We start from the raw sequence: 23221 nt of genomic DNA, 5'->3' as shown, positions 1-23221 counted from the left end.
TCTTACAAATAAAATGGGGTCTTTTTAAAGGAAACCTTGAGGCTGATTGACTTTCCTGAAAAATTATTTATTATTGGGAGATGTATTTTTATTTTCAGTTAATATTCCATTCACATAAACACAAAACACAGGCAATTAATTGTTTTATTTTTTTGTTTTGTACAAAATGTATCCATATAGTATCCAACAGATACTCTAACAACAAATAGTCAATTTACAAACCTTCATGACATGTATCCTTTCACTGGACAAGAAGCAAGTGTGGGAATATTTACCCACTTCCCAATCAAAACACTAGAAAACAAGCCTGCCTTCAGACAAAGCTAAAGAAACATACTTGATACAACAGTCATATTTAGCAGTGCCTTGGAATACTGGCACCTATGACCTTATTTAAATATACAACAGAAATCACAAAGACAAGTGCAGTTAGCAAACACCTAAAAACTGCAATAGCTATGTAAAGAACAGTCTGGCTCACCATCCAAAAGTGGGGGGGGGATTAAAAAAATTTTAAAAAAATACACAGGGAAAAGCAGCTCCTTCTCAACAATGCTGGACCAGCTACAGAACCAATGATTAAAAAAATGAAAAAAAATAAAAAAATTTGAGGGTAAAAAAGCTTTTTGGTTTTCACATTTAAATTTTAATGTACTGCATGCATGATGCTAACAATGGGTGGAGATCGAGAACTTTTTTTTTTTTAAATGCCCAGAAAGATGCAGTTTAACTTTCTGATGAACTAACTGTATTAAAAAAAATTATAAATGAAATCTAACAATATTTACAATATGAAAAGGGGGAAAATAAACAGGTTTAAAACAATTTCCCCCTATCTCCGGTATCGACCCCTCTCCTTCTCCCTCTCACGGTCTCGAATCCGCTCTCTTTCACGGTCCCGTTCTCTGCCACGCTCTCGTTCTCTGTCACGACGCCCGTCCCGTGGCCGGTCGCGCTCTCTCTGTCGGTCACGCTCACGTGGTCGGCTCCTACGTCCACTCACCACTGCCTGTGTTCGTCTCAGGAAATCATCCACACGCATGTCGTAGTCATGCTACCAAAGAAAAGTTTTAAAGTTCGAATGAACAGCTCAGCTCAGTTTATGAATGACATTTGCAGCAGTTTTTGGAACAGATCTTTCAGCTGATCAACGCTATGGTAGTATTTGAGCCATTTAAAATAACTAAATTACCAAACTGGAGGCGAAGGAGCGAACGACCCTCTTTTCTCTGAAGCGGGCATCATGGGGCATGGGATGGTGTCCGGAGTAAGGAGGGTGGGCCTGGGGTGGAGGAGGATGATGATGCTGGTAGTATGGGTGCTGGGGAGGATGCTCCATTCCAGGGTATGGGGCCTTCCGATAAAAACACAGTGTCAGGATTGGAACACATGGACAACGAGAACAAAAGATCCAGAAAACTGTCCAAATATGTTCAGTCTTACCATTCCTTGCCACGGAGGTGGAGGCCCAATGCTGTGGTGAAATTCTCTCATATAGTCATTGTAGGACTAGAAATAAGAACATGTGTTAATAATGTTTATAAAGTACATTTAGGACTTGATTTTTATAGAACTGAACATTAATTAGCAACTACAATAAAACTGGAAATTCAACTTAGAATTAAAGTAAAATTGACCTTGTTTGCTTTTAAATGCATGTTCCTGCGTTATTGTGCACAATTCCACATGGTGTACAGTGTTGCCAAGTGTTTTCAATGAAAAGTAGATAAAGCCTGCTTGGAAAGTTGCTAAATGATGTCATACACTAATTAGCATATTCATCACATCATATTTGCATTCTGCCTAGTGTCAGCCCTTTTCACTCTTTTGCTTCTCTCCTACTCTCGGTGCTCACATACTGTATTTTAATATAGCTGAATTCCCAATAAATCTGTTCTCATTTAAAGATTTTTGTTTCTGCTGACAGACAATGGAAACAAACATGAATTCAATAGTAAATGAAACATGACCCATTAAGACTATACATGTTAACCAGCAGTCACTTTCAAGCCATTTCCAAGCTGCTGCTCTGCACTGCCAAATCATCCTGATTTACAACCGCAACACGGCCTGACAAAATTACCATACAGATACATTAAAGACAATGGCTGTACTGTGATTTTAGCTATATTTACATCTAAAATGATCACTCGTAGAGAAAGTTGGAAGCTACAGAATGTCCTTCTTATTTATTTATTCTCTGACATAGCACACAGCCTGTGACAGTGAGGTGCTAAACTCCTAAGGGGGGGGAAGTCGTGGCCTAATGGTTAGAGTCGGACTCATAACCAAAGGTTGCAGGTTCGAGTCTCGTACCAGCAGGGATTGTAGGTGGGGGGAGTGAATGTACAGCGCTCTCTCCCACCTTCAACCACGACTGAGGTGCCCTTGAGCAAGGCACCGAACCCCCAACTGCTCCCCAGGCTCCGCAGCAAAAAAAAAAGGCTGCCCACTGCTCCGGGTGTGGGTTCACTGCTGTGTGCGCGCACTTTGGATGGGGCAAATGCTGAGAACTGATTGGCCACGTCACTTTCACTAAGTAGCCTATTACTAATATAGGCCACAAAAAAGAAATGTGAACAACCAAAGCAAAAAATGGATCTGAGCAATACAATTCAGCACTAACACTGTTTGCAGTGTGAATCAAGCCTAAGATACACGGCTACAGGTGACTCTGGCAAGAAAATAGATTGTGAATGGCATTTCATGCTGATGTAAAAATTGAGAAAATGAAACCCTTACTCCATTGAGAAATACATCTCTCCTAACACCAGAGAAGCGCCTGTGAAGAGAAAATTGGTTATAATACGTTAAGTTATAATGCAACTTCCATTTACAAACAGAGGATAAAGAGGGAAAGACAACAATACCAACCTGTCCACAGGTGGATTGCGAGGGTCTTGCATAAAACCTAAACAGGAGACAGATTTCACCAATTACAGAAAAGCACAGCACAAACAATAACACCAAAAGTCCCAAGTGAACAATCTCATTTAAAATCCCAAACAAATGCTACAACCGTCTTGGCCAGAAAGCAAACATTTAGAAACTCAACATCAGGGTACAGTTCAGCTTTCATACCATGCAGAAACACACCTAAGGTACCATCCTTAAAACACAAGTCACTTGTCTCGATAAAGAGCCATAACAGAGGGAGAAAAAAAGCTTTTTGTGGCACATTACTGTGGCGTTCTTTCAGAAAGCAGACCACTGAAGAGTGAGACAGAAGAAATGGAGAGATCTACGTGCTGCGGATATTGACCTGGTCTCTGGGGGAATTCTGGCGTGTAATCAATCCTGGGCCGCTTCCGGTTGTGCATGTCAAATTCCTCTGGACGACGCCTACGTAAACCAGGTACATTAATGTGAAAGATGGCACTGATTTGAAAAGAACAGACAGACATGAACCATACAAACAACATGACCTTCAGTTGTCAGTGTGTGGGTACAGGATTACATATTTAATCAGATTTCTTTCTCACTGTACAATCTCGTATTTGAGTTAATAGTAAAGTACTTTATACCATTAATTGGTGAGCAACTAAATGAATGATTAAACTGCATGACACCAAGTAAAACAAGGCTGTAAGCAAGTGTTGTACATTCACACAAACCTAATGTACAATCTTTCTTTGCATATTAAGATCTTTTTGTTCTGCATAAAAGCATAGTTTGGGTTCAATACAAGCAATAAGCCATCTACTGACAGCATTTGTGGCATTATGCTTATTTGGGCTTGGTCAAAATTGATGATCAACTAGTCAACTATGATCACATTTTATTTAAATTGTTCGTTTTCTGATACTTGCAGCAGCAGTGCTTTCATTGTTATCGTTTGTGAAAAGTGTTTCAATTCTCCTCTTTGACAGTGGTCACTACGCCATGCACATTCAGAAAAACACTGCATCCCGCTGTTTTCGGCATCTCACCACGAGTGTTGTGTTTTTAAGATGCATCTCGAGACCCCTGCATTGTTACATTCCTCTGCAATCTGACTGTTTAGGTACAAAACACCTCCAAAAACATGTCTGATTTTGAAAATAATGGCTACAGTCAGGTGCTTAGACAAACGTCAATGAATATTAAAATACACAGCTTCAAGAGTGTGATAGAAATGCTAACTTCTCCGTTTTATCCAATTTTTCCACTTCATAAGCATATAAAGTAGATAACTTTTGCATGATACATGGAAGGATATCAAAAAAGACAGTAAAATTATTATCGGTGGTAACTGACACAAAGCCACAAATGCTGCAGCAAGAGTTTAACTTGTACTGTACCAGAACATTCCTTTGGTACTAAAGCCACATTAAAGTGGTTCTTTTAATGCTCAATCCTCAGCAGAGCTATACAGTGCGAGCATTTCGCTGGGTTCAAATGTGAAAAGCTATTTGGACACCCATGAAATTGAAATCACAGCTTGTGAACTCAAATGATACCATCAGAATATATCTACTCTTATTTGGAAATTGTTTCACACTGGCTGCTGTTCATTGTCTTCCATTCAAGTCAACAGAGAGATGACAAAATATTGCTAATGTTTAAGGGGAAATTCTGGTGTGCATGACGTTCTGTTATTTGTTCAGGGTCTGGTAACATGAGTTCTGCATTTTTAAGATTGCCTGTCAAGTTCATAAAAATGTGTTTCCAGAATCTAAAGTTGACATCCACATATTTCTGAATTTCAAAATAGTCTGATTAATACATTTGAATTTTATTAAATGCGTTAACGACTAAAAATTATAAAATGTTACCAATATAATTTTGGACAAGTTGTTAAAAGAGCAGTCAAAGTTGCTATTATTTTTAACAAGTTTGCTGAGAAAACTTTTTCAAATGCCAGGTATGTGTTAGCATTAATGTTCAGAAATCCTGAGCTTGACCCGAATGTTACCGTAGAGTCCTGCTCAGAATTGTATGAAGAGTTTGCCTAGCGTTTGCTGTGTCCTGAAGCCAAAAAACCCACATGCCTTCAACTGTGCCATGACTTTTGATGTCTTTTTCTAAAAAAAATTCTTCCTAAACTCAACTACTCCAACTTATACTCAATAAATGGGTGCCCTTAGTGAAAATGTCAATCTAACATTTGAAACCCAATGTCAAAAAAACAGTATCTACAGTGGAAACAATAAAATCTGGTTGAGAGTGTGACATACCGCATTCTTGTAGTTTTGTGACTGTTAACGTTGGCAAATACTTTAAAGCGTAAAAGTTCATTTAAAAGTCCATCTTATGCTTTAACACATTTTAAATGGGAGGGCTTGGTAAAGCAGAAGAAGGGGGGAGTGATAAGGAGTGGTGCAGTCCATTGCAAAGCAAACCAAAAAGACCAAAAGATCCATCTGGAAATAACCCTTCTCTTGGGGTACTCAGTCCATGGAGGGCTCAGAGAAACACAGAAGAAGGGAAGGGTGGAGGCATCATTTTACACCATCTTTAGTCCAAAGGAGGGAAACCAAACCGCCTACCTACCACCAGCTGGAACATCCCATCGTTTGAGACGAGGGGGCTTTTTGTAACAAAGAGGGTGGGGGAAAGGGGAGGGACGTGTAACGCATCCAAACTGGAGTCCATCAGTTGGGGCTGGGTGCCAGACAATGCAAACCAACCAACTTCCTCATAATGTTTGTCTGGAGAAAGTAAGGATGCGTTTAAGTCCTTTTTTGGGGGCCTTTTTTGAGCACTGTGGTATGGAACAGAGTTCATGTAAAGCAGTGCTCTATAGGGACAGTCCCTGGTGTGATGTGAGTCCATAAGCACTGAAGAACATGCTCTTTTTTTCTCCCTTCCTCCCTGTCTCTCCCTCTCTGTTTTTATTCTTTCCTTCACCGTTTGATGCTACACCCCGCACACTTCAACTATCTATATTCATAAGCACACACTGGAGCTGGAAAGGAAACCAGCAAAGAAGTCCCAAAATACGCTCCTCTTGAACGCTTTCTTTTTTTAAACAACGACAGCTTTCTGCCCCTCAAATCGATGTGCCATCTTCGGTTTAATTATTAAGGCTCCTTTTAAAAGAGTCCCAAATTTGACTGGCTCTATCCCCCATGGACACTCCTGCAAGAAAAGGCTTCGGGAACAAATTTAAACACAGTCGCATCTACAGAAAGACACAAACCTCAGTGCTACAACTACAAAGTTAACTAGAGGCTTAAGTTGTTAACAGAGGCATATCAGGTCAATCGTTACTCCATTTCAACTCCTATTAACCATCAAAATTAACAATAGCACGGATGATTTATGCTGTGACTTTCCCACAAAAGCCGCAGCCGGTCCGGTCTGCTCTGGTCGGCTTGGTTCGTGGCTCTTCTCTGACCCTCGCTCAAGTGACGATGAAGACGAAGGTGGAAAAATAACAAAAACACACACTTGCTCCCTTCGCATCAGGTGACAGGGACACAAGTGCGCACTATCAGTCCAAAGAACATTTCTAACCTTCCCATGTCCCGAGGGACGGGCTCTCTGTGGGGCAGTCGGCCCCGAGATCGAGGCTCTGAGTGCATCCTCCTCTTGTGGCGCATTTTGTGAATGACTTGATACAAGTCAATGCTCTCATCAGGTGGGAAGAGCATGCACAGCTGTGTCCCGCAGTCTGGTTCGATCTCCTGTAGCCGGCCGTTTGCAGAGGTCCAAGAGATCATGTGAGACAGTGAAAAGAAAGAAAAATCATTTAACATTCTTTAACCAAATTATCTGACTGCTTGTCTATGAAGCTAAAGAGGACATGGGATGAGAGGCTATAAGTCAACAGGAACCCACAATTAACTCTATTTGCATTCTTTTTCATCAAAAAAACAAACAAACTTAAATTATGTTTTTGGCTGACATTAAGAGTCCATCCTACTTTTTCAATCCCTCCCCTGCAACCACAGGACTAGTGAAAGCTGAAGTACGTTTATAGAGAATATCAATATAAGAGAGCATTTTGGGATAGTTAACGGACCTGTCACCTGCCTTGTTGTTGTGGTGCACCAGCAGGAAATTTGAGGCCGATACTCAATTTTTACAGGATTGACCCATTTTCTGCATAAAGTATTCCTGCAAAACTGTGTATGTATGTATAAATGTGTAGCCATCAGAGTTATAGCTGTGAAATTTCCAGCCATTACTGAAAATAAAAATCTCTCATTTTATTTTTTTTTAAACCCTTAAATATTTTTCTGAAAAATGCTACATTTGTTGATAAAAATGGATTGCATTTTTGTTTGGGATAAATGAAACAGTTAGCAGGGCAGATAAAAAAAATTAAATTTCTGACCCGAAAAGAAAAATATATTATTAAAATATATTATCGTTGAGCCCTGAACAACCTGGATTCATTGTATGTAGCATTCACGTTTTACAATCTAATCCCTGATGAAAATAATTCTAAGTAAAATGGGTTACGGAAGGAGTTTCACATTAAAACGACTAACCTGTCCATCACGTCCAATCTTCACAGGCTTGTGCTCATTCCATGAGTTGGAGAGGTGAGCCGTTTTTGTGAAAGGTAATTCCCGCCTTCAAGCAGAAAGAAAAACCTCAATAGCTCATAATTGTAAACTACAAAAAAAATAAATAAAAAAATAAAAAGACAACACTGCTTTCCCCCCCGGTTTTTACCTGCAAATCCAGTCAATTTTGAAGACTCCTCCAAGCATCTTGGCGTTCATGCCTGCGGGTAGAACCCAGTGGATGGGAGAACCTCCATGATGAGATTCAGATGAGAGCCGCGCAAAACCTGTAACACACAAACACACATCTTTATGTGCACCAACATAAAGCCACACTAAATGAGTTTGCGTTTGCAAATCATAGCAATCTAAATCAGTATTTTTTGTAAGACATACCTTGAAACTTTCCACTCTCCCTAACGGAAAATATCAGCAAAACACTTCGAGCAGAGCGAAAAGCTGCATTGAGTTTTTTCTCGTTGACGGGCAAAGTGGACCAAACACCCTGTGGAGAGATCGTGCACAGCACGTTAACGGAGTGAAGCTTCCATTAAACTCAAAAAAGCCTTTTCAAATTGTAAAGAGTGCTGTAAAGTGGCACACCTTTGCTTTAGCCAGGGAAACATTCTCATGATTGTTGCTCTTAATTAGAAAAAACCTGGCTTCTCTCAGGATATACTTCAGCTTGCTGGTTTGATCTTTAAAAAGACAAAAGGAGAAAACTGGTCACAAATACAGTAACAGTAGTCAGAACATGGCTGCAATGGCAGAATTGATAACATTGATGATGAAAATAATTCTCAACAAATTTCAATAGATTACTGACATGCAATGCGATGAAATGTGCAAACATTATCTGAACGCGAGTGTGATTATCTTACCCTTCCTCACAGCTCTGACAGAAGAGGACAGTTTTTCATGTTTCTTTTCAGACCCTAAAAGTCAGAGAAACACTACACTTTAACATTCAGATCGAAAAAAAAACGTGTGCTGCTGCTTGTGGCCCATGATTTTGACTGGTCCGATAGAACATGAAACAGCCCAACGCTGTACAACTGGCTTTAACAAAGATTACTCCCGCAAGTTTAATGTAATCATACAAGACTAGAGAAACAAAATGTAGTTGTTGGAAATTTACACTATTTCAGGTTGCCATCAGGTGTGTATAAATGCAGAACTATCTGTAATCTGACCTGCTCCGCCAAGGATCAATCTACACTTCAGCTAATCAACACGTATGGTCCATTTTATCTTAGTTTTACCCTTGCATTCCCATTACAGCAATTCTTAAGTATCTATTTTTTTTTTACTGCTCTAAAAAACAGATCATTGATCAAACTATCACACATCTCAAACATTTAAACTGCAGGACGGACTACTGTCTCAGCTGATCAACTTTCACTCTCCTCTTGCATAATTTAAGTCATTTCCATTTATTTATTTCTAATTAGCCGTGTAATAAGCGGGACAACATAGTCAAGTTGGTCTTTTTTTTTTTTGTACCAGCTGACTATACATTATCCCTTCCATATTTTTCATTTTATAATGAACCATTTTGCATTTTCATTGAAAGCCACCAAGGCAGAGGCAAGTCAGCTTACACTGCCAAATGAACTCTAATTACTAAAACCTAATCTGAAATAGTTACGGTGACTTTTATTTAAAGGTTTTATTAGCATTGTTAAGGATTATTTAATACCTGTATAGGATTCTGAAGCTGAACTTCCACTTCTATCAAAAACGACTGGTGATATCCCTCTAGCGTGCTTCTTGGCTTTGCTTTCCTCATCTGAACAGTAAATGGGAGAACACGTCCCTTATGTTAGAATATCAAGGATTATTTGAGATTTTCTTGGGCTCCAATTTCTAGCCAAATAGTTTTTCTGTCCTTTGATGAACACAGCCAGGTAGCGACCCGTAGTGAAAACTTCTAACAACATGAGATCAACTAGTCACAGGTAATACAGTCGTAAGGCAAGTTGCATAGTTCTTATGGAAATGTAATAAACATTTTTTATGGTCTTTAATCTGCAGGTCTGCTCCAAATCCTAGCGAACTGCCAACCTACGCAAAGTTGTAGGCATCAGAGGCTCTCCTGATGTGAAGGTGGCTGCACAAGAGTTGCTAAATGAAATCCCAAAATGCTTTCCAACAAATTCCCTAATTTTATAGACTGTAACAGTCGGGTTCCAGAAGTTAAATCTCCATTTATTTTCTCCACAAGGAAATTGACTTTTAACGATAACTTTTAACAACCTATTGTGAGTTCAGAGGCTGTTCATTGATGATATATGCTTTTGTTGAAGCCATCCATTCACATAATTTCAACTTATTTTTTAAATAAGTGTGTTTAACAGCTGAATCCATGGTGGAAAAAACGACATTACCCATGATGCTATACAGAAAATGTGCAGCAAAAGAGCTTGTAGGGAAAGCCTACTCCCAAATACTCTAAAGCGGTTAAATACAGTCTTTGCTTCAAATAGAAGTTTGTAATGTTGTGATTCTCCTCATACAGTGGGGCAAAAAAGTATTTAGTCAGCCACCAATTGTGCAAGTTCTCCCACTTAAAAAGATGAGAGAGGCCTGTAATTTTCACCATAGTATACCTCAACTATGAGAGACAAAATGAGAAAAAAAAATCTAGAAAATCACATTGTAGGATTTTTAAAGAATTAATTGGTAAATTCCTAGGTAAAATAAGTATTTGGTCACCTACAAACAAGCAAGATTTCTGGCTCTCACAGACCTGTAACTTCTTCTTTAAGAGGCTCCTCTGTCCTCCACTCGTTACCTGTATTAATGGCATCTGTTTGAACTCGTTATCAGTATAAAAGACACCTGTCCACAACCTCAAACAGTCACACTCCAAACTCCACCATGGTCAAGACCAAAGAGCTGTCAAAGGACACCAGAAACAAAATTGTAGACCTGCACCAGGCTGGGAAGACTGAATCTGCAATAGGTTAGCAGCTTGGTGTGAAGAAATCAACTGTGGGAGCAATTATTAGAAAATGGAAGACATACAAGACCACTGATAATCTCCCTTGATCTGGGGCTCCACGCAAGATCTCACCCCGTGGGGTTAAAATGATCACAAGAACTGTGAGCAAAAATCCCAGAACCACACGGGGGGACCTAGTGAATGACCTGCAGAGAGCTGGGATCAAAGTAACAAAGGCTACCATCAGTAACACACTGCGCTGCCAGGGACTCAAATCCTGCAGTGCCAGACGTGTCCCCCTGCTTAAGCCAGTACATGTCCAGGCCCGTCTGAAGTTTGCTAGAGAGCATTTGGATGATCCAGAAGAGGATTGGGAGGATGTCATATGGTCAGATGAAACCAAAATATAACTTTTTGGTAAAAACTCAACTTGTCGTGTTTGGAGGAGAAAGAATGCTGAGTTGCATCCAAAGAACACCATACCTACTGTGAAGCATGGGGGTGGAAATATCATGCTTTGGGGCTGTTTTTCTGCAAAGGGACCAGGACGACTGATCCGTGTAAACGAAAGAATGAATGGGGCCATGTATCGTGAGATTTTGAGTGAAAACCTCCTTCCATCAGCAAGGGCATTGAAGATGAAATGTGGCTGGGTCTTTCAGCATGACAATGATCCCAAACACACCGCCCGGGTCAACGAAGGAGTGGCTTCGTAAAAGCATTTCAAGGTCCTGGAGTGGCCTAGCCAGTCTCCAGATCTCAACCCCATAGAAAATCTTTGGAGGGAGTTGAAAATCCGTGTTGCCCAGCGACAGCCCCAAAACATTACTGCTCTAGAGGAGATCTGCATGGAGGAATGGGCCAAAATACCAGCAACAGTGTGTGAAAACCTTGTGAAGACTTACAGAAAACGTTTGACCTCTGTCATTGCCAACAAAGGGTATATAACAAAGTATTGAGATGAAATTTTTTTATCAAACAAATACTTATTTTCCACCATAATTTGCAAATAAATTCTTTAAAAATCCTACAATGTGATTTTCTGGATTTTTTTTCTCATTTTGTCTCTCATAGTTGAGGTATACCTATGATGGAAATTACAGGCCTCTCTCATCTTTTTAAGTGGGAGAACTTGCACAATTGGTGGCTGACTAAATACTTTTTTGCCCCACTGTAGCTGGTTGGATACGTTCATAGCTTACAACACTTTAAAGGGGTCATGAATGGAGAAACCAAATTTTCCTATCTTTCAACAAGAGATCATTGTACTATAAAAACATCCTGTAAGTTTCAGAACTCAAAACCTCCTGATTAGTCTAAAAACATCTTTTATAGAAACCAAGCTGCCCATATGATGCAGTAATGAAGAACAAGCAGCACTATGAGCTGACCTTAGCATGTTGAACTTCAGATGTGGACAAGTGTTGTTGCGATCTAAAACAGCTCAGTCAAACATTTTTTTTTTTTGGTGAATTGTGAACATTTCTGTGCTACCCCGACCGTTTGCTCAACCACCCGTGAAAATATCCTGTTTTTGGCTCTGATGTCAAGCCAACACACAGATTTAAATAAACTCCTGATTAGTCTAAAAACATCTTTTATAGAAACCAAGCTGCCCATATTTTGTCTCAGTATGATGTCACAGTGCAACAAAAGACAGCCTGTGCAGAAGATCACCGCCTTCTACAACATTACATCTTTAGCCCTGACCACGGACTCTCACATGTAGTAGGAGGCGAATAAATACAAGAGAGATGCAAGCACAGGATTACTCAAGCAACAAAATGATAGAGAAGCCTCAGAGGATTACAAGACAGTGTGGAAAAACTTTGCATCGTCTTTCTTGCAATCCTAACAACATAGGGTCTAACCATTGCTGCGTTGCACCCAGTCACTTTACAGAGAGACTGAAAATAAAAGATGATGCAGTGCCAACTATAATGTATCTGATAGCAATGTTGCAACACTTAAGTGTGAGTAACAGTGACACTATTGCTTTGTCTGTTACAGATAGTTTGATATGTACTGAGCATTTACATGTTTTTTTAAAGGGGTCATATGATGCGATTTCAATTTTTCCTTTCTCTTTGGAGTGTTACAAGCTCTTGGTGCATAAAGAAGATCTGTAAAGTTGCAAAGACTAAAGTCTCAAATCCAAAGAGATATTCTTTATAAAAGTTAAGAGTCAGCCACGCCTACCTAAAACACCTCGTTCTAACACGCCCCACGTGTCTACATCACTGTGTGGGAAGATTTGCATAACGCCGCCCAAATGTTCACTCAAAGAAAGGCAGCGTAACTTTTATTCTCGCTGTAGTATTGTTGTTCTTCCAATAGAGGACGATATCCGCTTCGTCATGCCTAGAGCTGATCCATGCTGGTCGCTGAGGAAATACATCAACTTTGCGCTGTGGATCTCCGGATTGGCTTTCACCGTGGACGAAGCGGAGTCCAGCCCGGGGTCGTCACATGAGGTTGCCGCAAGCCTGCCGGACGCTCAGTCGAATCCGCACAGTTCTCAAGCTCGCCCTGCCTCTGCTCACTCTAGCCCGTCGTGTGTTTTGTTGTGAAAGTGAAACTACTTTGCTTTCTAGTCGTGTCCTAATTTGGAAGGCCAAACAGTGGTTAAGTTGTATTTACAACAGTTCATCCCAAATATTCAGATGTGTTCAGCACATTTTATGGAGGACTGTTTACTGATCCTGGAAGAGTAAAGCAGAAATGCACAACGTCCTACAAGTAAGTTTCAAGTATGCATTTCAATCAATTGATATAATTTAAAGGTGCAATCAGTAAGATTTTGGAAGGAAGTTGTCTAAAAGAATCATAAAATATATATATATGACGATGCAGTAATGAAGAACAAGCAGCACTATGAGCTGACCTTAGCATGTTGAACTTCAGATGTGGACAAGTGTTGCGATCTAAAACAGCTCAGTCAAACATTTATTTTTTTTGGTGAATTGTGAACATTTCTGTGCTACCCCGACCGTTTGCTCAACCACCCGTGAAAATATCCTGTTTTTGGCTCTGATGTCAAGCCAACACACAGATTTAAATAAATCACTTTTATGATTCTTTTACTCCGCTTTCATCATTTTGAAGCTTGAAAGCAGGTGGGAAAACAACTATATACTCGCTTACAATGCTTCTAGGTAGCTGCCTATGTAGACAGTAGACTGTGAGGCAGCTCACTAGGGTTTGGAACAGAGTATTTGGCAACCTATCAGAAAACATCAACGACATGAGCATGAGGATTATGATTGTGAAAATGCTACACAAAAGAAATTTTTTTACTAATCAGCAAACTGCGATCTTCAGCAGCACATACCTGATGCCTCTGAGCCTGAGTGCACAGATTCTCCCTCCGAGAAGGACACAGACTCAGACTGGGAATCACTGGCCTCGCTGCGAGTATCGTAGTCGTTCTGTTCATTTCCCTCCCGTGTGTCCTCCTCCTCCTCCAGTTCATACTCCTCCTCCTCCTCTTCATCCTCCTCATCTTCCTCCTCTGCTTCCTTCTCTTCCCCTTCCTCCTGCATGGCTCCTTCCTCTTCGACATCCGAGCAGTTGCCCTCAGAGGAAGCCACAGAGCTGCCAGTCACATATTCTTCTGAATGAGCCTCTTCCTCTCTGGAGGAGCGACTTACTCTGCTTGTACTGTCCTCACTAGTCCTCCGCATCTTCTGAAAACAAGTGTTTGTATTACACACCATGCTTCCTATGCAGCACAGATGCTGATTTGTTTTTACAAAAAAATTATTATTTAAATATGTTTGAACTGAAATGGCTGTTAAAATGAATTAGACGAGATGCAAATCCAAATCAGAGGATGTCTGATGTAACGCGAGTGTCATGGCAAACAGATGGTGTGTAGCGAGAGAGTGAGTTTAAGCACACGCAGCATGCATGTGTCAGTCTACAACAGGTATAATCTCAGTCTCATCAGTCACTCATCAACACTAGTCTCAGTCAAACTCCATTTAAAAGCTCACCAGAGACGGGTGTCATAATACTAGTTAGAACAGTTTATACGCAATTCATATGCAAATGCTTAAATAGAGATTTAGATTTGCTTTACTAAACGACCAAATATTAAAGAGGAACAACAAATCACAGATCCTAATGATTCACGGACACCAGCCAATTGCTTACAGCTGAGGAGCAAAGCTGCTCACATCAAAAGGAGGTGAAAAAAAGAATCAGACAGTAAAATCAGCAATATCTAATTATCTAAGAAGAATAATAATGATTCAAATTAAGACAATTTAATACATTTGAATAATTACAGGTACCTATGAAATCTATTTTTCACAAAGTCCGTTTAATTCATACAGTGCAGAGTATTACATTTGATCACTTCATTCAATTTCTGATGCATTTCAGACTACTGTTAGACCTATCTGAAAAACAAACTATTTACGACTGAGCCTGGTTTCTCCCAAGGTTTTTTCTCCATTTCCGTCACCGATGGAGTTTTGGTTCCTTGCCACTGTTGCCTTTGGCTTGCTTAGTTGGGGACGCTTGACTGACTGCACAGACTAGTGGTCGACCTATATATCGGCCGATGTTTGGCATTTTTCAGATATCGGCATCGGGCGAAAAGTTTTTCCTGTTTGGCCGATGCGTTCGAAGTGGGACTTTTATTTTGACGGCGCCTGAGTGGCACAATGCTCACATTCTCCTTGTTCGCCGTCGTCATAAACAGTTCTGTCTAATAATCAGATAGAACTGTTAAACGAAGGAATTAAAATGTATACAAAAGTATTATAACGATTGCTTTTATATTATTAGTAATAGAAAGGCAAACATTATAATTAGGGATGTACCGATACCGATACTTTTATTTTTGGTACTTGCCGATACCAATATTTTTATTCCATTTGTAAATTTTTTAAATATTGGGTACAGAAACCAAAAGGGTATGTATAACGTTAGTTGGTTAACTTCATTTATCAAATAGATACAGTCAAACCAAAATGTATTCAGACACCTTCAACATTTCTCGCATTATCAGTTTATTCGCTATAGTTTAGAAAATGGTAATAAAATGACAAAACTCAGAGTTAATCTGTGTCAGAACAAATTCATCTTGATAATGTTAGATGATTTTGATAGAAAGGTCCAGTGGGTACGGAAAGTATTCAGACCCCCTTAAATTTTTCACTCTTTGTTATATTGCAGCCATTTGCTAAAATCATTTAAGTTAATTTTTTTTCCTCAATGTACATACAGCACCCATATTGACAGAAAAACACAGAATTGTTTACATTTTTGCAGATTTATTAAAAAAGAAAAACTGAAATATCACATGGTCCTAAGTATTCAGACCCTTTGCTCAGTATTTAGTAGAAGCACCCTTTTGATCTAATACAGCCATGAGTCTTTTTGGGAAAGATGCAACAAGTTTTTCACACCTGGATGTGGGGATCCTCTGCCATTCCTCCTTGCAGAGCCTCTCCAGTTCTGGCAGGTTGGATGGTAAACGTTGATGGACAGCCATTTTTAGGTCTCTCCAGAGATGCTCAATTGGGTTTAAGTCAGAGCTCTGGGTGGCTTTCCTATTCAAGTCCAATCAGTATAATCAAACACAGCTGGACTCAAATGAAGGTGTAGAACCATCTCAAGGATGATCAGAAGAAATGGACAGCACCTGAGTTAAATATATGAGTGTCACAGCAAAGGGTCTGAATACTTAGGACCACGTGATATTTCAGTTTTTCTTTTTTAATAAATCTGCAAAAATGTCAACAATTCTGTGTTTTTCTGTCAATATGGGGTGCTGTGTAAATTGTGCATTGTTTTACTTGCTTGTTTTTGACATCCGACTGAACTACAAACTTTCCAGTGATGTCTGGGAGAAAGATATATTCACTCGACAAGCTCGCGCATCTGCGCCGCCGCGCGCTCAATCCACTCAGCGTGCTTTGTTTATCAGCTCGAGCACATCAGCTATACAGGCGTTAATACTCAATGTTTAACATTATATTCATTGCATACATATACTTCGTAGTAGACATCCTTAACTCCTTTCTGCTGTCTGTTGTCGGTGTTTCTTTGTCTGAATATGGCGCTTAACACATGCTGTGTGGTATCGACGTATTTTAAAGAGTACGAGTACAGGAGCTCAGTATCAGTATACCAATACCAGTATCGGTGCATCCCTAATTATAATACTTTCTCGTTTGCCATCAGCATCCACCAAATACGCATTTACATCATTTAAACAAATCTTTGAATGACTAGTGAACATCTAATTTCAAAAACGTAATTTCTCAAACTTAGTTGAATCCAGTTGTGAGATCTTGTGAAGTGTGCATGTGACCTGCATGATCGCGTGTTCTCTGCCTGACTTTCGGTCCGTGCAAATTGAATGCTTTAAACATTAAATTTGTGATTTCAAATTATGCTGCGCTTTATGCATTTGCCCGCTGTCATATTCATATCATTTTCACTGTGTGCTGTATGTAAAATGAGTGTATGAGTGTTATTATTTGAAAAAATATGATTCCCAATGCACACAAACTTCCCAGAATACTGAGTGCTCTGTTGGTTACAGTGTTACAGTTTTTTAATTATATTTTTTATTAAATATTTATTTATGGAAAATACTTTGTCATCTAAAGTATAAGTATGTTTATTTTACAAATTTATTTTTTAATCCATTTTCAAATGATTCAATTTCAAATTTCTTAAATATTAATGAAAATAAATACAATTATATCGGCCAACCTGCTTTCCAAGATATCGGCAGTCAAAAAAAAACAAACAAAAAAACAATATCGGTCGACCACTAGCACAGATACTATTGGAAGAGAGCTGAACTGGATGATGAAATCACGGAATCATCAATGAACTGACTTTAGCTGGAAAAATGACACTTTTTTTATTGTCTTCTTGCATTATTGACAAACTATTTTCCTGTTTGACACTGAAAAGCTGCTATGACACAATCAGTATTGTATAAATCGCTATTAAAAAAAAGGGGGGAAAAATGTGTATCTGTTTTATTATATTCATTTGACCTATTTTTTGTAATATGCTTCTTTATTTTAATTAATTACTACTGTCATAACCTTATCTTCTTCATTCATTCAACTTCCGCAGACACTGACAAAACCTGTAATTTCTGACTCTGAAAGAGATCACGTAACTTAATACTTAGGACCACGTGATATTTCAGTTTTTCTTTTTTAATAAATCTGCAAAAATGTCAACAATTCTGTGTTTTTCTGTCAATATGGGGTGCTGTGTAAATTGTGCATTGTTTTACTTGCTTGTTTTTGACATCCGACTGAACTACAAACTTTCCAGTGATGTCTGGGAGAAAGATATATTCACTCGACAAGCTCGCGCATCTGCGCCGCCGCGCGCTCAATCCACTCAGCGTGCTTTGTTTATCAGCTCGAGCACATCAGCTATACAGGCGTTAATACTCAATGTTTAACATTATATTCATTGCATACATATACTTCGTAGTAGACATCCTTAACTCCTTTCTGCTGTCTGTTGTCGGTGTTTCTTTGTCTGAATATGGCGCTTAACACATGCTGTGTGGTATCGACGTATTTTAAAGAGTACGAGTACAGGAGCTCAGTATCAGTATACCAATACCAGTATCGGTGCATCCCTAATTATAATACTTTCTCGTTTGCCATCAGCATCCACCAAATACGCATTTACATCATTTAAACAAATCTTTGAATGACTAGTGAACATCTAATTTCAAAAACGTAATTTCTCAAACTTAGTTGAATCCAGTTGTGAGATCTTGTGAAGTGTGCATGTGACCTGCATGATCGCGTGTTCTCTGCCTGACTTTCGGTCCGTGCAAATTGAATGCTTTAAACATTAAATTTGTGATTTCAAATTATGCTGCGCTTTATGCATTTGCCCGCTGTCATATTCATATCATTTTCACTGTGTGCTGTATGTAAAATGAGTGTTACCTTGGCTTTATTTGAAAAAATATGATTCCCAATGCACACAAACTTCCCAGAATACTGAGTGCTCTGTTGGTTACAGTTTACTTACTTTTTAATTATATTTTTTATTAAATATTTATTTATGGAAAATACTTTGTCATCTAAAGTATAAGTATGTTTATTTTACAAATTTATTTTTTAATCCATTTTCAAATGATTCAATTTCAAATTTCTTAAATATTAATGAAAATAAATACAATTATATCGGCCAACCTGCTTTCCAAGATATCGGCAGTCAAAAAAAAACAAACAAAAAAACAATATCGGTCGACCACTAGCACAGATACTATTGGAAGAGAGCTGAACTGGATGATGAAATCACGGAATCATCAATGAACTGACTTTAGCTGGAAAAATGACACTTTTTTTATTGTCTTCTTGCATTATTGACAAACTATTTTCCTGTTTGACACTGAAAAGCTGCTTTGACACAATCAGTATTGTATAAATCGCTATTAAAAAAAAGGGGGGAAAAATGTGTATCTGTTTTATTATATTCATTTGACCTATTTTTTGTAATATGCTTCTTTATTTTAATTAATTACTACTGTCATAACCTTATCTTCTTCATTCATTCAACTTCCGCAGACACTGACAAAACCTGTAATTTCTGACTCTGAAAGAGATCACGTAACTTTTTAAAAAGGCACAAAAGTGCACATTTTCACTGACAAACTTGAACGCTTTGCATCATATGTTTTTGTTCAGCAACGAAAGAGACTCGGACACATGTTCTGAACGAGCAACGGCAGAATCTGAGGCGCAACGTTGATCCACACAAGAAGAACTTGTCGCAGCCATGCTGATAAACAGCGATAACACTTTCTTTCTCATGCTGTTTTGTTTATTTACTTGATGGCTACCACCACATGACTTTTTTGAGTCAATAAATGTATACTTTTATTTTCCTATTTTAAGAAAAATGCAAGAAAAAACATTTATGATCAACAAAAAATGCAAAAACAAAAACTACATCTATGTTATACCTGCCCTCTCTTACCTCGGTCAGCTCGGGCAGCAGGGGTTTAATCCGTCTCTGGGAGTCTCTGCTGTGGGACAGGCCTTTTTCACCATATCCTTTAGATAAATCAGCCCGGGATGCACCCCCTCTTCCAGCATGGTTCTTTCTGTCTTCATAGAGCTCTTCTGGTGCATGTCTTCCTCTGAGATTGCTTGTCTTTTTCGACCCAGAAGAAGGGGTAGCTCTCTTTAATGGCTGTCTGGTAGTGTGTCCCGATGCTCTGAGCCGCTTTGCATCCTGGCTGCCTCCTCGTTCGTGCTTCCGTTTAGACCCTAGGGCATGAGATAAATGATCGGTTAATGTGGAAATAGTCTCACAGAGACACAGACATTTAACTATCAGCAGTCTGGTTTTCAGTTTACTCTGTATATGTACTGCAGGAACACGTTACACCATTTGTTTATCCTATAATGTTGTTGTTATTAGAGGTCGACCGATAGTGGATTTTGCCAATACCGATAGCTAGGTTGGACCACCTTAGCCGATACCGATTAATTAACTGATAGTTTTAAAATTGATACTGAACAAAAACTAAAATAGTGCTTTAACAAAAACAGTACTGAACCATACTAGTAGTAGTAGTAGTAGTAGTAGTAATAATAAGTTGAAATTAACACACTCTAACAAGGAACAATCCTTACACAGCTTTCATTAATCTTAATGCTACAAATGGACTTATTTTAAAGTGTTACCATTTCAACTGTCATGCTTAAAGATGCACATCTTTAAATATATACACAAAGGCTATAGCATTAAAATTACATACATATGGATATTGTATGTATACTCTCACACTTAAACTGCTTCTATTTTTGAACACTTGATTATCTAATCAAAATAAAAGCGCAGCGCTGAGTCTAGGAGAACTCACCGGTATCTCACACACTCCGGACGCATCGTGTTCAACTCGAGCAGCGGTCTAAACCCGTTTATTTAAATCACCAAATGGACACAAGTTTACTTAAGAATGAACAATTTGGCATGGATGAGTTTGAAGTTCGGTGTTTAAAAAACAGAGCAAGCGGAAAGAGAAAGCGCGACCTATATTACAGCTCTATAAATGAAGAACACAGACTTTATTAGAGCCACAGAAAGACAAAAACGTTTTGCTGAAAATTCACAATACACAATTCATTATGTACATTAACAACGATTCGGGACCAATATGAGGTCATTTAAAAGAAAACTATGTGAATGGAGCGGCAGGATTTTCTGTCGGCTGCATTTAAATCCGCGTCTGAAGTTTCCGCTCTGTTCAGCGTGCAGTATCGCGTGTCTAAACAAATAGCACGTGCTGTCAGTGATTTCAACCACTAGAGGCTGCTCTTGCACTGTGTAATGACAGCAGACCCTTCTCAGCCGCTCCAGCAATGGACGCAACCCGGAAAACTATCGGCATGGACTTTTGCCAATAACCGATAGTTCCAGCAATCAAGTATCGGTGCCGATTACTTAAAGGCTGCTTAGCTTATTTTTCATTCTTTAAAATGGAAAGCATGCCATGGTATTGTTCAGCGGAGTCTACTTTTATACAGTCTCTCAATAAACAAATCTGAACACTTCAAGTGTGTATGGTTTGTCAAAATATTGTATGCAATGTGAATCAAATCTGATCTGGCAATGCTTTAAAATGGTGTTTTTTTCACATCAACACACATGCAGGCCTACCTTTTTTCTCATTATTATCATGTTCACTCTCGGGGTTGTAGAGCTCATCGTCCTGGTCAGGAGCATCAGTCAAAATGTCTTCCAGCACATTCAGTTCCCCATCTGCAAATGAAAGTACAGTGTAAAATTATTTCAAACACTGCATTTCAGATCAAGTACACTGGCATGTTTAGGTCACTCACTCCAACATGAAAACACAATGCCATGTAACAGTATCAAATACAATATACAGTAACAGGCTCACACACGTACAAAACTATACAGCAAGAGATGAAGTATTTCCCAAAGTGATGTTTATTATTAAACAGCTCCCTTGAACACATTCACGTAAAAAGTCCAAACGCTGTAATTCTACATTAGTAGAAACTCGTCCATTTTTAATTTTGAGATATTTGATGTGTTGTACATAACAGGCCTATGCTTGATGGCTAACGTCCTAACAGCAAATCGGACAGATCACGTACGACATTTCTTTCCAAAAACATTCAACATAAACAAACAAAGTCCTCCATGATAACATGAGTTAGCATCGTGCTAAGCTAACGATCGCTGTTGCGTTTCCTCAACAAACTCCTTTCTAGCCATAATGGGTATGAATGTAAATGGATTTACCTGAAAACATAGCGAATGAACAAACGGAAACACTGTATTAAAATAATGGCAATAAAAAAACACGGATGTCTATTGTTTAAACAAGTATTTGGCTAGTACAGGCACAGAGATCATCGTTTACCTTTCTCGTCTCTCCTGTCGGCAGACATCTTCAGCCCCCGTGGATTAAACACACCTTACAGGCCCTCCTCTCTCTCTCTCTCTCTCTCTCTCTCTAGACTCGTTCTTGGCAATTCAATTAATTCCCAGTTCTTTTAGAAACTATTCCACAGCATTAAATGTGTTGCGGCTCGAGTGTGTGTGTGTGTGTGTGTGTGTGTCAGCTCTAAAATGGCGGACGTCTGTCTCGCGCATCGCAGTGAACGAGGGTTGCCAAATATTCAGAGCTAAACTACGCCTTTGTTATGCGCGCGGACACCCTGCTGGGCCATTATAGCATTCGGTGCCATTTCAGTCCCCATGATATTATAATGTGGCTAATACTTGTTTCTAAATCCTCATCTTACAAAGTTACTGTCCCTCTACCATAGAACACAATGCATATGTACCCAAAATTAACTTAATAATTAAAAAAATAATTACTCATATTTTAGTGCAAGTAGGCTAAACTGCCATGTCCCCAAGTAAGCTTGCATAACACAAATATAAGTATTGAAAATCAAACAAATTCCAACATTTTCAATATTGTGGTATATTCTTATTTATAATATTCCTCAACAAAATATATTTTTTTGTTATTCATACATTTTTAATGCTCAAAATCTTTAAAACATGTTGTGTCCCCCCTGTTACTCTGAACACGGCCCTTGAATGTTTCTCTAATAATAACATGACTCTCAGAAAGTATAATACTTTTTGGTGACAAATGATTCACTGATGTGGTAACGCATGGCACGTCCACCCTGTTATGCTTATTTCTAATTTTGAAAATATGGTTAATAAACATGTTAAAAATCTTCCTCAATGATCACTACGCACTAGCTTGTTGTTCATCACATGAATAGCAACGGCTGACTTTAGCATAAAATACCCCTCCTGTTACTGTCCACCCTGTTACGGTTTTGCACTGTAACAGGGTGGATATATTGTAACAGTCAATGTAAAAATAGCTAAATAAGTGTTTACAGCATGTATTGGTACTTATAATTTACTATGCATTTAAAACAAAGAGTTGTTTAAATGGTATGCATGTATTTTTCAGGAAATGGCACCGTTGTCTGCTGCAGAAAAGCAGCGACGCTACAGGGCTCATCGTGATGCAGACCCTGAAAGATGGCAGACATACCTCAATAAAGAGAAGGAGAGGTGAAGAAAGGGAATAAAGGAAAGAAAGTGTTAGAACTCAGCTTTGTTGATTAGATAGAAACTGTAATTAAATTATATTGATTTTGCCATTACAGTGTGTGTGTGTGTGTGTGTGTGTGTGTCTGACTGCCTGCGTGGTGTGTGTGCACGGGTATTCCCTACGTCATGGGGTCCAAATGTCCCCACAAGTATAGTGATACCAGTACATTTTGACCTTGTGGGGACATTTATTTGGTCCGTATGAGGAGAG

The 23221-nt window shown here is 38.9% G+C and overlaps 1 protein-coding gene across 3 annotated transcripts; it reads right to left on the bottom strand.

Moving 5' to 3' along the window:
* Positions 1-517: 517 nt before the first annotated feature.
* On the bottom strand, positions 518-22029 carry LOC107556033 (YTH domain-containing protein 1). Of its 3 annotated transcripts, none has more exons than XM_016239006.1 (17): positions 21788-22029; positions 21055-21156; positions 19366-19658; positions 13712-14066; positions 9136-9225; positions 8318-8371; positions 8040-8134; positions 7833-7941; positions 7606-7723; positions 7419-7503; positions 6439-6608; positions 3263-3342; positions 2875-2911; positions 2743-2782; positions 1444-1509; positions 1193-1354; positions 518-1054 (listed from the first exon to the last, which is right to left on the bottom strand). In XM_016239006.1, exons 1-17 carry the CDS (start codon positions 21813-21815, stop codon positions 833-835), a joined length of 2106 nt encoding a protein of 701 aa, XP_016094492.1. In that variant the 5' UTR covers positions 21816-22029; the 3' UTR covers positions 518-832. The 3 variants fall into 3 exon arrangements, with proteins under 3 accessions (XP_016094492.1, XP_016094493.1, XP_016094495.1); XM_016239007.1 differs by having other exon boundaries at positions 13712-14063; XM_016239009.1 differs by lacking the exon at positions 9136-9225 and having other exon boundaries at positions 21788-22028.
* Between the last annotated feature and the right edge of the window lie 1192 nt (positions 22030-23221).

Source organism: Sinocyclocheilus grahami, unplaced genomic scaffold, assembly GCF_001515645.1.
Source record: "Sinocyclocheilus grahami isolate Dianchi unplaced genomic scaffold, SAMN03320097.WGS_v1.1 scaffold553.1, whole genome shotgun sequence".
Lineage (NCBI taxonomy): Eukaryota > Metazoa > Chordata > Actinopteri > Cypriniformes > Cyprinidae > Sinocyclocheilus > Sinocyclocheilus grahami.
Note: the sequence above shows the minus strand (reverse complement) of the source record. Positions and strands in the feature narration are given on the sequence as shown.

Excerpts from the sequence above, each read along its gene's own strand:
- LOC107556033 (XM_016239006.1), bottom strand. The coding sequence starts at position 21,815 with ATGTCTGCCGACAGGAGAGACGAGAAAG. Across the intron at positions 3,343-6,438 it reads GTCCCTCGGGACATGGGAAG|GCGTCGTCCAGAGGAATTTG; the intron begins GTTAGAAATGTT and ends TGGTTTACGTAG. Across the intron at positions 2,912-3,262 it reads AGAATTCCCCCAGAGACCAG|GTTTTATGCAAGACCCTCGC; the intron begins GTCAATATCCGC and ends TCTCCTGTTTAG.